The 16,113-nt window shown below is 36.1% G+C and overlaps 1 protein-coding gene across 1 annotated transcript in view; it reads left to right on the top strand.

Moving 5' to 3' along the window:
• Positions 1 to 15,076: 15,076 nt before the first annotated feature.
• Positions 15,077 to 16,113, top strand: part of kif11 (kinesin family member 11) — a 31,788-nt gene continuing 30,751 nt past the window's right edge. Inside the window, exons 1-2 of the mRNA XM_051959696.1 lie at positions 15,077 to 15,240; positions 15,472 to 15,576. Of these exons, the coding sequence (XP_051815656.1) occupies positions 15,503 to 15,576 (74 nt within the window). The 5' untranslated portion in view covers positions 15,077 to 15,240; positions 15,472 to 15,502. The remainder of the gene's footprint in view (positions 15,241 to 15,471; positions 15,577 to 16,113) is intronic.

Below are 16,113 nucleotides of genomic sequence, written 5' to 3'. Positions count from 1 at the left end.
CTCATAGAAACAAAACAAACATTTTATTGGGAAATCCAATGAAGCTGAACGACCAGTTCACAACCTGTGTCCTCATTTAGGTGACATAACAGCATCTGGGACCCACTTTTAATCTGTGAAGTCTTTGTTTGATTTGTGAAAATGCAAATAAGTAAGTTTTTTTTACACTTGGACCATATTTAATGAGGTTTAGATGTATATAAAAAGCATAGAAGTTCCCCCTTTTTGCATTTTCACAAATAGAATAAAGGTTGCACAAATCAGAAAATGAAACTTTCACTTCTCTGAGACCATCTAGTCCAGATTTAACCCATTCAGAAGAAGTGATTTCAGATGACAAATAGATTAAAAGGTTTATGAATCTGAAAGTCCCTACTAACCTGAATCCTTCAGACCACATTATGGCTTCACCTTAAATGTCTCACACAGTTTTACATCTTACATTGTTGAGAAAAATGGAGAATCTCATTTAAAGTCGCATCTGCTCCACCAGGGCTGTTTCTAAAATCTTAATTTATCCTCAAAGGTTGGGTTTTCGGATGTAATTGAACTGCTGTCGAGATCAGATGAATGCACTTTTAGTTGTTCTTAACTGTTGAAATTGATGTGAAAAGAAGATATATGTTGTCGGTTTTATTATTTGAGTGGCAGCAGAAAGATCTGAAAAACATCCTAAAAACTCACAACTGCAAGTTTGATGAAGGTTTCATCTGTTTCAGCCACAATAGCAGCAGGAAGTGAATGTTTCACCTTCTGCAAATGCTGGTGGTCGCATTTTAGGAACTAGACAAGCACTCAGAGAGCTCAGTCCTCCTCCAAGGCTGCTCATTCCAACATATGTCAGAAATGCAGCATTTGTTTATTAGTTTTTGATGATCAGAAATCACAGCAACATAGAATGTGTCCATTTAATACAGATGTACCCACAAACAAAATCACCTTGTGCTGAGCACAGGCGTGTGTTCTGCATGTGTACGTTATGTACAGATAGTGACTCGCGTGAACTAAATATGTAGCAGGCGGCGGGAATTGATGGGACTCACAAACACCCCCACAATTTAATCAGTTGTTCCTTGTATAATTTCTGAGAGACAAGTCCTGATAAGTCCTCAGCGGTGGATTTGTAGCAGGATCACAATCAGCTGATGTAGTGTTCACTTGTTGTCATGGTTACATTGATGCCGTACTGCTATCTCAATGATACAGAAATGTTTAACAAATCCATGGATCCAGACTATAAGCTGCATCACTGCCAGAATCTAATCACTTGGTCCTTGTGTCATTTCTGACCTTCCCAGAAAATTTCATCTAAATCCGTTTGTCTGTTTTTGCGTAACTTTGCGAACAGACAGACAGACACTGATCATCACATGACTCCGCCAAGGAGCACAATGCAGTTACGTGATGATCAGCACAACAGAAGCGCAGAATACTTTTCAATTTTTTTGTGTTTTTACAGGATCTGGTGCAAAAAGCTTTGTTTTGGGACACGTAAAATGAATAATTAAGTTAAACTTTATCATGCTTGTTTTCAGACATTAGTTTTTAGATTTGGTTTGGTTGTTTTGTTGGTTTTCTGTCTTGTGTATTTTACGTTTTGTGACACTGTGGCATGTCTGAAATAAATCAAGCTAAATAATAGAAATAATAAAGCGCTACAGGTGAACTGTCATTTATGATTTCTGGCTTTGATAAATGGTTTGTTGTGTTTTCTGAATACGTACGTATCTTTTATACATTCAGGAAAGTTTTTTGGGATCACAGGGTTAATGAGTCGTTAATGTCACTGAGATGTGAAATTATTTAGTTTTTATTTGTTTGTTGAACAGAAACCCAGCTCAAGATGGACAGAACATCAGCAAAGATTCAAAATTCATGCAGAAAAAACAAAAACACTGAGGTTTTTCTTCCAAAACATTACCCTCAGTGCGATCACATTAGCATATAGCATAGCCTGAAGCCTCCAGCCTGCAGCACTGAGGCCTGGTGAGTTTGTAGCTTTCTATAAAATGCAACTTAAGCTTCTCAAATTAGCTTTTCTGATTTGACGCTCTTCAGAGGATGAACCTTGATGCCTCCAAATCCCCTGTGAGGCTTTAAACGTGTGATTTGTTTTCTTTTTTACATCTAACAGCCGACTCTGAATGCTGTTTTTTTTCTGTGCAGCAGAATCGGAACCCTTCAGAGCTTCTGTTTGATTCGTTAACGCGCTGATTAGCTGCCGGCGGAGGCCTTCTGCTGCTGCTGCTGCAGAGACGGGCAGCTCCGAGCCTTTTCAACGCCCACAGTTACAAAAATGTTGGTGTGCATTGTCGTTGTGTGGCGAGCCGCCCACCCCGCGGCAGATGGGGGTTTGGTTTGTACACACACACACACACACACACACACACACACACACACACACACACACACACACACACACACACACACACACACACACACACACAAACACACACACTGATAGAACACACTCTTTCTGGCGCTTCGACTCTCAAACACTCCCACACACATATGCACGCAAATACACACTTTCTCTCGCTGTAACAAACTGTTTCTTATGTCAGAATCCGTCGCACAAAAAGTGTTCATTTCCCGTCGACACACACACTAGCGCTGCTCTCCGTGGGGACGGCGCCCTGCTTCCACCCTTCGCCCACGCTCCTGCAGGCCGCCGAGGCTCTGGGGGGTTTCTGGTTTTGTGTTTGGTGCTCGGGGTCTCAGCCGGGGGTCCGGCGACTCGGCAAACCCCACCACGCCGATTAATCATCTGTCATCTGCGGTTTTTGTTAATATTGATCTTTGTCTTTGTCGAGTCCGGCCTGCTCGCCGCCTGACGTGCTCTTTTTTTTTTTTAACATTTGTGCAAACCGAACGTCACCGAAAAACAACCACACTGCCCCTTTCTGCTCCATCTTTTCTGCGAGTCGGAGGTTTAATGAAGTGGTCATCTGCTGTCCGACCAACATCAGTGACCTCTGAGGCCTCTGTTCACAGAAAACAGAACTACAGCAACACAGCGACTACGTTTCAGCATTTACGCCTCAATTTCGTCGCTGTTTTCACACAACACTAGCTCATTCCAAATTAGAGGACCTTTTACGTCCCACCCATCATATTATCAGGATCAGACTCATTCTTTGGACTGTTTTCCATCAGTCAGTTTGTCCTCTTGGTCAGCAGTAACAGCTAGTTAAATATCTAGCTTCTACTGCTGAGAAAAAAAACACATTAGCATGGATTAGCAACCCTGTTACTGTGATTAGAGTAGGGTTAGCAACAACACAGAAAACATGGAATAAAAATGCTACCATTGATGTGGAAGCTGAGCCAATCAAGCCTTTGATAGTTTATTACCTATTGTTGATCAATATGGAGCAGAAAACTGTAGAAGAGAAGGTTTATTTTCAACCATTTTGAAGCCCAAATGTCCTCCAGTTCTGGAATGATCCATATTTTTCTTGTTGATGTGTTAATAAAGTGTCTTACACTTTCCTAGGAGGAGATTAAATCATTTTTGCAAAATATAAAGGTACATTTGAGGGTTTCTGATGTGATATTTTTCTCACTTTCCACACTTTTGTAATCGTTTTTTACTTGAAAATATCAGCTGACGTCTTATTTTCGTTGCGTCTCTTTGTGTTTTATTCATGTTTGACCAAAGCAGAGATTTGTTTAGCTGTTATCTGCAAAATACTCCACATTTTTGTTCTCTGACAGACATGATCTGATCAGGTTTAATTCATAAACTTCTCTAGGAGCTGATAAAGCTATGATTGGATTATAAGAATCGAAACAGATTTCTGAACTGATGTGATATTTTGCAGTTTTTTCTCACTTTTGCAGCCATTTTTTCATTTAAAGGAGCCAAAACTCTTAAGGTTTTTGCTTTTCTGAATGAGTTTCTTCTTCTTTAGTTGGATGTTTTCTGCAAACTCTCATATATTTTCAATGACCTACATAGATACCTCTTCTTAATTGCTAATTTGCTACAAATTTCAATTTTAAGGAGCCAAAAATGTCAGTTTGGAATGGTTCCAATTGGATTTCATGTTTATTTTAATCAGCGTTTCCTGTTTATGTGATTTTTTTTCATGAATTTCTTCTTGTTTGACTGAAGCAAAGATTTGTAGATTTGGATCTCCTTGAAAATTCACCAACTTTTCGTCTTCCGAATGGCGTAACCCTCTCAAATATTCTTCATAATCGTCTTTCAGAGCTGAATAAAACATTTTTGCACATAATAATCCACAGGTATATTTTTTTTCTCAATTTGCTGCCATTTTCCATTTTAAGGAGCCAAAAATGTCAGATGAGGATGTTTCCAACCTGATTTCACGTATATTTCTGAAAGCATATTGCATTTTTGTTGCATCTCTTTCTTCATTTCTTCAAAGATTTGTCTGGATATTCTGTGATAATACACCAGCTTTTCATCCCCTAAAAGACACGACACACTCAGGTTTTCCTTATAAACTTCTCTGGGAGCCAATAAAAGCATTTTTGTAATATAAAAACCAGCTTAGACGCCTTTTCTTGACTGATATTTGGCGCATTTTCTATTTTAAAGAGCCAAAAATGTAAATTTAAGGAGGTTTCCAACCTGATTTCATGCTTTGTTGCCTCTGTTTGGATATTGTCCACAACTTTTTTCCTTTAAAACACAAAACACACTCAGATTTTTAACAAAAAACGTTTTTACATTCAAAAATCTACTTCTATGTCTTTTCTGATCTGTTATTTTCTCAAATTTCCTCACTTTTGCTGCCATTTTTTATTTTAAGGAGCCAAAAATGTCAGTTCCAAGTGTTTCCAATCTGATTTCATGTCTATTTCTTTAATTACATCTTTCTGTTGCCACTCTTTAGATGTTATTGGATAAATACGCCTGTTTTTTTATTAGTAAACACTCAGGGTTTTGTCATATACTTTTCTGAAGGTCAGTGAAGCCATTTTTGAAATCAGAAAATCTAGATAGATGCCTTTTTTGATGCAGTATTTCCTCAAATTTTCTCACGTTTGCTGCCATTTTCCATTGAAAAGAGCCAAAACTGTGAGGTTAAAGATGTTTCCAGCCTGATTTCATGCTTTTTTGCCTCTATTTGGATATTATCTGCGAAATACAACAACTTTTCTTCCTGTAAAACACACAACACACTCAGGTTTTCTTCATACACTTTTCTGGAAGTCGATAAAACAGTTTCTACATATAAAAATCGACTTAAATATCTTTTTCGATCTGTTATTTCCTTGAATTTTCTCGCTTTTGCTGCCATATTCTATTTTAAGGAGCCAAAAATGTTTCAGTTTCCCATCTATTCCTTTCAGCCTGTCTTCTTTTTGTTCGACTAAAGCACAGATTCATTTCATATGTTATCTACAAAATGCACCTACTTTTTTTCCTCTAAAAGCCACAACCCACTCAGGTTTTCTTCCTACACTTCTGTGGGAGGTTACAAAGCATTTCTCCGTCTAAAAGTTTACATTTCTGAAGCTGAAGTTCCTCCATTTTTATCACTTTTTCAACAATTTTCAATCTTAAGGAGGCAAAAAATACTCTCAAAGTTTGGAATCAATTTTAATTTCTGCTCCAAACTGATTTCACTTCTGTTTCTGTCATTGAGCGCGTTTTCATTTGGTTGCGTCTCTTCGTGTTTCTTCTTGTTTGACTCGAGCACATATTTGGATTTTCTTGGAGAACGCTCCACCTCTTCGTCCTCCGAAGGACCCAGTTGGGTTTTGTTCAACTCAAGATGCCGAGACTTTAAATAAACCCCACAAATCATCAGGATTTCCTGCTGCCTTCAGATGTGTGGGTGTTTTTCAGATAGTGGATGACTCACGCTGTCCTGGTTTATCCTGCTGCTCGTGTTGCAAGTTTTGAGTCAAAATCAAACGTTAGATAAGAGCGTCGAAGCAGAAGGAATCCTCTAGATGACGGCATCGTGCATCATCCTGACCGGGTCCCCTTTTCCTCCTTTACTGGAAGTTTAAGATGATTCAGGGGTTTGGGAGGCTTCAGGACAAGCGATTGCATATTCATGGGGAACGTATTGACTGCTGAGTGTCGGATAATAGACAGACACATCAATGAGCGCCGAGCTGCTCTGAAAGGCTTCAACACTCCCAGAATGTGTCGGCTGAACCCACATCAGCATAATCGGCTTCGTCTTAGACCGATTTTAAAGTATTATCACACCCCAAACACCACAGATGGAACAAGTTCAGGCTCTCGAGATGCTCGAAAGCACAAAATAAAGAAGAATCTGTCGGGTAAAGAAGCTGATTTAGCAGTTTTCTTCTGCACTAATTGTCAAATGATGAACAAAATCACCAAAAAGCAAAGAGAATGCTGGAAAAATGGGAATAAATTTGCTTCTTACGGTAAATTCTTTCCATTTCCACCTTGGGCAGTCTTTTAAAATCCAAACCTTGGTGGTAAATTTGAATTATTTCTATTAATTTACGCAGATGGTCCTCTTTTTTGTCAGCTTTGTGTCATAAAATTAGCAAAAAAAAACACGCAAGTCTTAACTTGTGCCACAATTTAGTTTAAAAACAAAAAAATGTTTTAACTCTCACATTTTTCACAAGGTTTTCAAAATTTAGCTTCACAAATGGCTACAATTATGTAAATGTTTGTCTTATTAGACAATGGTTTCTTATCTATTTCCTCAATGTTCCCCAAAAAAGAACATGCTCCCTACCAAAGCACATTTAGGTTACTTTTTCAAAGATAGTAAGTAGCTTTAGCTGTTTTTTTTGCCTCCAGGGACCTTCATATTATAAAGATTTACAATTTATAACGACAAATGATGGACTAAATCGCCAACAAAATGTTGGGAAAAGGGATCTGATTGCTTCTTACAAGAAATTCTTTCCGTTTCCACCTTGTTTAAGCTTTTAAAATCCAAACCTTGGTGCTAAATTTGAACTATTTATACTAATTCATGCACAATTTAGTTTAAAAACCAAGAAATTGATCAAATTCTAACACTTTTCACAAAGTTTTCTCAACATGGCTTAAAAAACAAATAAAATTAAGGAAATGTTTGCCTTATTCTGTGCTGGTTTCTAATCTATTTCTTCAAAGTTCTCCAAAAAGCAACATTTTCTCTCCTGCACAGCACATTTAGGCTACTTTTTAGAAGATAACAACTAACTTTAGGTGTTTTTTTTTACTCCTAGAACCTTCATATTATAAAGACTGTAGAAGTAGCGTGAAGCTTCAGCACTGAACACACAGAAACATGCAGAAAAGCACAAATTTCACCCAGAAAACAACCTCCAGCTTCATGGAAAGGATGGAATTTGGATCAAAAATACTAGTGGAAAGAAACTGGTGCAACTAAAGGCCTAAAGCAGGTTTGTCCCTCATCAGCTCCAAAACTAAAGTGGATTTACACCCAGAAAACAAACAACTTCATGAAAAAGTTAAAAAGAAAAAAAAAGTACATCTGTTATTTATCTAATAGAAATTGAGGAAATGATTCTTTTGTCCCATTTTCAGCAGTTTCATGGTTTTATCACCAACCTCAAACTCATAAATCCGCTGAAATAAACTGACAGATCTAAAATTTGAGCGTCAGGAGACACAGAAACATCAACAAAAAGACAGAATTTCTGCTCTAAATGCACCTCATGAAACTATTGTTCCCAAAAAAGCACATTTAAGTTATTTTTGAGAAGATAACAACTACCTTTAGGTCTTTTTAAAAACTAATTCAGAAGGATTGCAGAGCTGGTATTAAATTTCAAGACTAATAACTTGTGAAATTTGTAGAAAAAGGAGAAATTTCACCCAAAAAATCAAACAAATCTTAGAGTTGAGCATCAGGAGACACAGAGGTATCAATGAAATTACTTAATTTCTGCTCTAAATCCACCTCATGGAGCTATTTATATGTAAAACCAGATATCTTTCCTATCTATTTATGCATATTTCCAGAAAAAGCACATTTAGGTTACTTTTGAGACATTAACAACTAACTTTAAGCCTTTTTTTCCAACTAATTCATCTTCATATCTTAAAGATCGCAGAACCGTATTAAACTTAAACACTAATAATAACCTGTGAAATTTGTAGAAAAAGGAAAATTTTCACCCAAAAAATGAAACAAATCTTAGAGTTGAGCATCAAAAGACAGAGGCATCAATGAAATCATTTAGTTTCTGCTCTAAAACCACCTCATGAAGCTATTTATCTGTAAAACCAGAAGTCTGTTCCTGTCTATTCATATCTATTTCTGCATGTTTCCCAATAAAAGCACGTTTAGGTTCAATTGAGAAGATAACCATTAACTTTAGGCCTTTTCATTTCAGTCATTTCTGCTCTAAAGGCTGTTAATCAGGGAAATTCTCTGTAAAAACCAGCTGTAAACTAAATCTAAGCAGGTTTTTCCTCCACCATCTTCAGAATTAAAGTAAATTTCCTCCCTGATGTGACAAAAGAACAAACTCACTGAGATGAAAGCCTCCTTCTCCTCGGTCCGGCTCGTCCTTCGGGCCTCCTGAGATGACGATGAGGCAGAAAAAAAGAGGGAAAAGCAGATCTAGTCGAGGCGAGTGCAGCCCAGTGTTTGACCACTGAGGCACCCGAGTTTGTGCTTCGCCCTGGAGAAGGGTCGCCGTCACCCGGGGTCCGAGTGGGCTGCCGACGACAAAAAGATCCAGAGCCAGGAGAGGGGGGAGAAACAATACGATTGTTCCCACCTCACTTTGCTTCCACCCTCGCAGTTAAAATTGTTATGGAAATGAAGCGGATTTTTGCTGGACAGCAGATTGAGACACAGAGAGACGTTTCTGAGGCCGGACCGGAGGTGTTCGGGTCAAACGTGATGGAGCGTCCAGTTTTACCCCCAAAGAAGCTGAAGTTTAGCAGAATTAGGCATCTTTATTGAAGTTTAAAGATGTTTGCATGAGATTCTATGTCATTTAGTTTGTATACTTTGGTTTCTTCACCAACTAAACTGGAATTAATCCACACTTTAGGTCATTTTTTGGACTCCTGGAACCTTCATATTATAAGATTTATGATTTATAATGATAAAAGATGGACTAAATCACCTAAAAGCAAAGAAAATGCTGGACAAATGGTAACAAATGGATCGTCTTCTCCAAAAACAGTGGGAAAAAATGCATACAAATACTGAAAATGTGTCACAACTTAGATTAAAAACCAAGAAACTGATCAAATTCTCACATTGTTTGCCTTATTATACAATGGTTTCCTAACTATTTCCTCAAAGATCCCTAAAAGCAACATTTTTCTGTCCTCCACAGCACATTTAGGTTACTTTTCAGAAGATCAGATCTAACTTCAGGTGTCATTCTGATTCATTTATCTTCATATTATAAAGACTGCAGAAGTGACGTTAAGCTTCAACACTGAACACACAGAAACATGCAGATAAAGCACAAACTTCCTGCAGAAAACAATCTGAAGCTTCATGGAAAGGATGGAATTTGGTCCAAAAATACTGGTGGAAACTGATGGAACTAAAGGTCTGAAGTAGGTTTTTCCTCCATGGAAAAGTAAAGAAAAAACAACAACAGACAGAATTAGACACCTTTATTGAAGTTTAAAGATGTTTGCACAAGATTGTACATGTTTGTGCATCATTTAGTTTGTATGTTTTGGTTTCTTTACCAACTAAATTGGAATTAATCCACATTTTAGGTCATTTTTATTTACTCCTGGAACCTTCATATTATAAAGTTATACAATTTATAATAATAAATGATGGACTAAATCACTAAAAAGCAAAGAAAATGCTGAAAAAATGAGAACAAATGGATTGTCTTCTCAAATAGCAGCAGAAGAAATGCATGCAAAGTCTTAAAATGTGCCACAGTTCAGTTTAAAAACCAAGAAATTGATCGAATTTTCAAATTCTTCACAAAGTTTTCTTAACTTGACTTGAAAAACAGCTAAAATTATGGAAACGTTTGCCTTATTTAACAATGATTTCTTGCCTGTTTCTTCAAAATTCACCTAAGAACAATATTTTTCTCTCCTGCACGGCACATTTAGGTTACTTTTTAGAAGATAACAACCAAATTTAGGTGTTTTCTGACTCATTTACTTTCATGTTAGCTCTTCATAAAGATTTAGTAACATCCATCTTTCAAACTGTGGTCACACTCATCATTTGTGTCTATGAGAGGACAGAACCCATTGTGGTTTTCCTCAGTCGTCGGTTTGCTGAGTAGGGGCGACTATGATGAGCCCCTTTCAGGATGAAGATGATTTGGATTTTGTTCTATGTGCATTTTTGTCAATAAATATCAGCACTTATACGGAAAAAATCATTTTGTCAGCAACTTATTTAGTGTTTGGCCCTTAGTGTGTGACAAAACAAGAACAAAACTGCTCATGTCAGGGCAGAAACTGTCAGCTCCCTACAGCTTTAAAAAAATAAATAATCCAGACTTTTTTTCCAGACGAGACTCTAAGTACGGAGGCGGGAGGACATAAATGGTCCAAAGTGGATCAAAAAGTGACCCAAACCTGTTCAAAATGACGTAAAGTTTGACAAAATCATCTTATTTAGGGGCAAAGCAGGCACAAATGTTGGAAAGATTGGAAATTTCGAATAGATTTTCCTCAAAATTTTATTGCAGCAAAGCAAACCAACTGTCCACTTGAAAGAAATCAGATGATTTAAGTACATCCAACTTCAATGACTGCCGTCAGTTTTTCTTCTTAACTTAGTCTGGATGAACATAATCCCATTGTGTGTTACCAAATGAAGCATTTAAGCTCCAAAAATCCCCCTTTTTCGAATGCAGGGACAAAGCAGACACACTGTAAACTAGAAAATCACTCAGAGAGCTCAGTCCTCCTCCAAGGCTGCTCATTCCCCACATGGCATTATCAGAAATGCAGCATTTGATTATTAATTTTTGATGATCAGAAATCACAGCAGCATAGAATGTATCCATTTAATACAGATGTACCCACAAACAGAATGACATTACACTGAGCACAGGCGTGTGTTCTGCATGTGTACGTTACAGACGGATACTGAATCATGTGACCTAAATATGTAGCGGGAGGCGGGAATTGATGGGACTCAGAACCCCCCCACAATATAATCAGTTGTTCCTTGTATCATTTCTGATGGATACGTCCTGATAACTCCTCAGTGGTGGATTTGTAGTAGGATCACAGTCAACTGATGTAGTGTTCACTTGTTGTCATGGTTACAGTGACACTATCTCACAATGATACAGAAATCTTTAACAAATCTGTGGATCCAGACTTTAAGCCGTATCACTGCCAAAATCTAATCACTTGGTCTTGGTGTCATTTCTGACTTTCCCAGAAAATTTCATCTAAATCTGTTCGTTTGTTCGTTTGTGAGTGATGTTGCTGACAGACGCTGGTCGTCACGTAACTCCTCCAGTAATGAACAATAAATACGCAGAATGATCCTTTAGTTTGCTCTCACTGCAGTGTTGATGTGTAAAGTCACGATATTTCTGCCTCTGCTGCTCTGATTTTGTCCAGTTTTTAAAAATAAACTCCAGTTTAAGTTGTTTTATTCAAATGAATCTGTGGCGACACTTAAAATACTCAGAGTCTGACCTGCAGCACCGAGTTATTAGACGAAGAGTCGACTGTTAAAACGGCTTGTTTTGTGTTGTTTGGATCCGTACTGGACTAGTGTGTGTGTGTGTGTGTATGCGTGTGCGTGCGTGTGTGCGTGCATGTGTGTGTGTGTGTGTGTGTGTTGTGTAATACAGAGCTGGGAGGCCGACCCCCTCGCCGTCCTCAGGGGGCTGAGTGGGCGGACGGTGCTCAGCAGATGGATTGCTGTTCGCTGCTGCACAAACCTGGAACAGACTGGAACGATACACTCTTAGTTCTTTTCATTTCTGGTCTTTATTTATTTATTAGTTGTGTTTATTTATGGTATTAATTTCTATATTAGTACACAGACATCTAAGGACACCTCCTCAGTCTCTGCATCCTCACTCAATATGGGACAAAAGCTCTCAGTTTTTAGAAATATTATTATTTTTAACTAAGTGTACATTTCTTCTTGTTTACACCATGCGATCTTGCACATTTTTGCACGCTGTATTACTTTTTCATTTTTAATATTCCTTGGACTTTCTACATTTGCTGTTTTCTTTGTTCTCCCTTTTCTAAAATCTTTTTTCTTTCTTTAAAAATGTTTTTCTCATCAGTGTTTACTGTGATAAATCAAACCACCGTGTTGAAGCCTATTCTGCAACAAAACTGATTCTAAATATTATTTAGTCTTGATTTGTAAGTTTTTCAGGTCATTTTTTTCATTTGTCTGAGTATGAATTTGTGCTACAAACCCACCACTTTAATGTATGAATAATTACTCTTTTTTTTTTTTTTTTACATTTCTTTGTTAAAATGCACCAAAATGTTGGAGTTTGCAGCCTTTAAATGATCCATAGAATGGGTTGATGTGTGATGTTTGGAAATTCATGTGTGCGTTTGTGTTTAACCCTCCTGTTGTCCTCATTTACAGGCACCAAAAAAATAGTTTCCTTGTCTGAAACAAATCCGAAAATTCAACAAAAAAATCCACAAATTTCAGAAAATTTGCAAAACCTTCAGGAAAAATTCCAATAATTCCTTAAAAGTTTTGCTTAAAATTTTATTTTTTTTAAATCCCCCAAATTTGACAAGAAAATTCTTGCAAATATTTTCCAAAAATGAGTGAAAATCTTCCAAAAAAATCCTAAAAATATCTAAAGTGATTCCATATATATCAGTAAGAACTTCTAATGTTTTCTTTAAGAACATTCACATAAAAATCAACCAAAATCCAGCTAAATTACCTTAAAGAAACATTTTTAACATCTTTTTTTCCACCAAAAAATATTGAAAAATTTCCCAAAAATGTTGAAAATGTTTCACTGTGAAAATGTATTTTTTCCACATTTTCGGGTCAATTTTTGCTCGCAGGACGACATGAGGGGGAAAGAAACAACATTTTTCCTTTTTTTCACTAATTTCCTTTTTGTTAATTTACTAATTTATTAGATTTTTTGCTTCAAAATTATACTTCTGCAAATCACAGCTGTATATTTAGATTCAAGTGTGTCTGCTGCCATAAAGTGCTGTTGAGATGTTGTGTTTACAGTTTTATTATATATTATACGTTTTATTTAACTCCCTGCAGACGTAGATAGATTATTAAATGGACCAGAAGGCAAACAGGCCCAGAGACCCAAGAGGTCAGAGGGCTTCTGTTCTATAGCTTCTGTTTAAAATGATGCAAAACACCCACACAGACACATGAAACTGTGAGGTAGAGGCAGAAAATGACCACAAAGATACACAAAACTGCAGTACAAACACGCAAATGAATCAGAGGGTGACACCAAACAATGACAAAGGTACACAATGACAACAAAAAGCTGCAAAAATGATAACAAAAGATGTGCAATGACCACAAAAAGACACCAAGTGAAAAGAAGATGATCCAAAAATAACCCCCCAAAAAAGCAAAACAACCACACAAAGACAAACAAAGATCACAGGGGATGCAGAAAGACCTGCAAAACGACCACAAGGAAACACAAAAGGACCACAAAGAGACAGAAAACGACAAAGGGATGCAAACTGATGCGAAGAAGACACAGAACAATGTCGAGGAGACACACAATGACAGCAAAAAAATGTAAAACAAACATAGAAAGACACACTGGAGACAGAAAGAAAACAAAAAGAAGCAAAACATCCATAAAAAGGCATGAAATTATGACAGGGAGACGCAAAAACAGCCACAAAGACGCACAAAACTACAACAGGATGCAGACAAACGTAAAACTAAATAAAAACGGTCCACAAGGAGACGTAAATCAGTCACATAAATACACTGCAAACTATAAAGTGACACAAAACGACCACCACATTTTTGAAAACTCATTGAATAATAAAAAATAATAACTGATAAAGGAGATACTGTAAAAACCAATTTCAAGTCTGCTTAGTAAGTAAGAACTGAACAACTTAAAACAGGGATATAAAACTAGAAACTACATAGAATAGAATAGAATAGAATAGAATAGAATAGAATAGAATAGAATAGCCACCTTATTGTCATTCAGAACATACACTGGCTGTTGCACGTTTGAATGAAATTTCGGTGCATTAGCTGCTAAAAAATAACTCCAAAATATATGTATAAAATATCACAACATAAACAGTATATACAACATAAAACTTTTAAGTTAAAAACAGTACAGCAAATAAATAAAAATAAATGAATAAAAACTGGAATATAAATGAATAAATAGAAAACCAATATATAAAAATGTAATTGAAAAATGGAATGTATATGAAAAAACATGAAAACAAATGTATAAATAAAAATAATAAAAATGGAATATATATGAATAAATATAAACACAAATATATAAAATCAAAATAAAAATGATAAAAACTGGAATATATATAAATAAATATGAATATATAGAGAGAAACAAAAAACACAAATATACATAAAAAATAAAATAATAAAAGTGGAATATATATATATATATATATATATATATATGAAAAAATCTACAAACAAATATCTAAAACAAAAAAATGATAAAAACTTGAATGTATCTGAATAAATATAAAAAATATATCTAAAACAAAAAGTAATAAAAAAAGTGAAATATATACATGAATAAATGCAAAAGCAAATACACAACAGCAAGTTAAAATAATAAAAACTGGAAAATATATGAATATATATCAATACAAATGTATAAAAGCAAAAAAATTGAATATATAAGAATAAATATAAAAATAATCGAAACTGGAATATATTTGAAATATACAAACAAACTTCAAAGTCAAAAACTAATAAAATATTATATAATAAAGATAATAAATAACATAATATTTCGTCATATTATTTTCCAAGACAATGTCGCCCCCTGGTGGAATTTCTTTGTTATTCATGAATGATAATCTTCCCGTGATGCTCCGCGCCGAAGTCATCACGTGTTCTCTCTGACCAATGGTGTTGTTTGTTTGGCCGTTGCTCTGCCGCTATTGGCTGAGGGAAATTTAAAAGTACAATTTGAAATTTGTCTGGTCGGAGGCATCAGAGCGCCAGATAAGTTATAGTGGGGTGCTACTGCGTTGTCTGAGGAGCTGGAACACGCCGATTATACTATAATTAACTGTTTATCTAGTGGAAACTAAAAGCGGATAACTCGTAAAGAGAGACGAGCCAAAGCTAACACCCTCATTCGGTAAGTTTGGATTAACGCCAATTTCAGTTTGTCTAGTTGTAGCTAACTTCAGGATGCTAACTTCTGCTTGTTAATCAAAAAGTAAAAGGTTTGTTCTTCTTTAGTTTAGTTTAGTAGTAGCTAAACACCGTCTGTGTCATTTATGAGCCGTCGTGAACTAACTTCTTCGTAGCTAACATCGCCAGGACTGTCGTTTAGCTCGCTAATTGTGTGGTTTGCCGGTGTTTCCAGGCTAACTGCAGAGCACATCATCTCTGCAGCCATGGCTTCACACAACCAGAACGGAGCCAAACGGGAGGAGAAGGGCAGAAACATCCAGGTGGTGGTCAGATGCAGGTAATGAGAGACGATCCACACTCATTTAAGTTTCCTCCTGCTGTTGTTTGTGATTTTTGTCGATGCTAAATCCCCTGTTTGCGTGGTCAGAAGGGCTCCAGATCCGTTAGATCCTCTGCAAACATCTCAGATAATTCAATATATTTATAAAACCCAACTTCAGCTTAAATGTCTGACTTTAGTCAATAATGTGAGATAAATAACTCTTCTCAAATTGCCCTTTTAAAACTATATCTGCATGTATTGAACATTTAAATCACTGATTTCCTCATAACAGACATTAAAAATCCTCAATTTTATATTTTGTTTTACTTTTTTCTTGCAAATGTCTTTGTGGAAAATATATATATTTCCAAGTCTTAAAGTATTGTAGTTTTAGCCAATAAAATTAAATATGAATGTCAACAAAAGTATTTTTAAAAGGACTTGAATTATATGTCTAAAATTAAACGGCTTTAAAACCCTCCTAATGTTCATCAATCAGAAAATTTTACCTTTTAAAGAAGTAATTTTTTGTTTTGTTCAACAATAATGAAA

This window comes from Acanthochromis polyacanthus, chromosome 15 (assembly GCF_021347895.1).
Source record: "Acanthochromis polyacanthus isolate Apoly-LR-REF ecotype Palm Island chromosome 15, KAUST_Apoly_ChrSc, whole genome shotgun sequence".
Classification (NCBI taxonomy): domain Eukaryota; kingdom Metazoa; phylum Chordata; class Actinopteri; family Pomacentridae; genus Acanthochromis; species Acanthochromis polyacanthus.
This window is presented reverse-complemented; position numbering and strand designations above follow the sequence as displayed.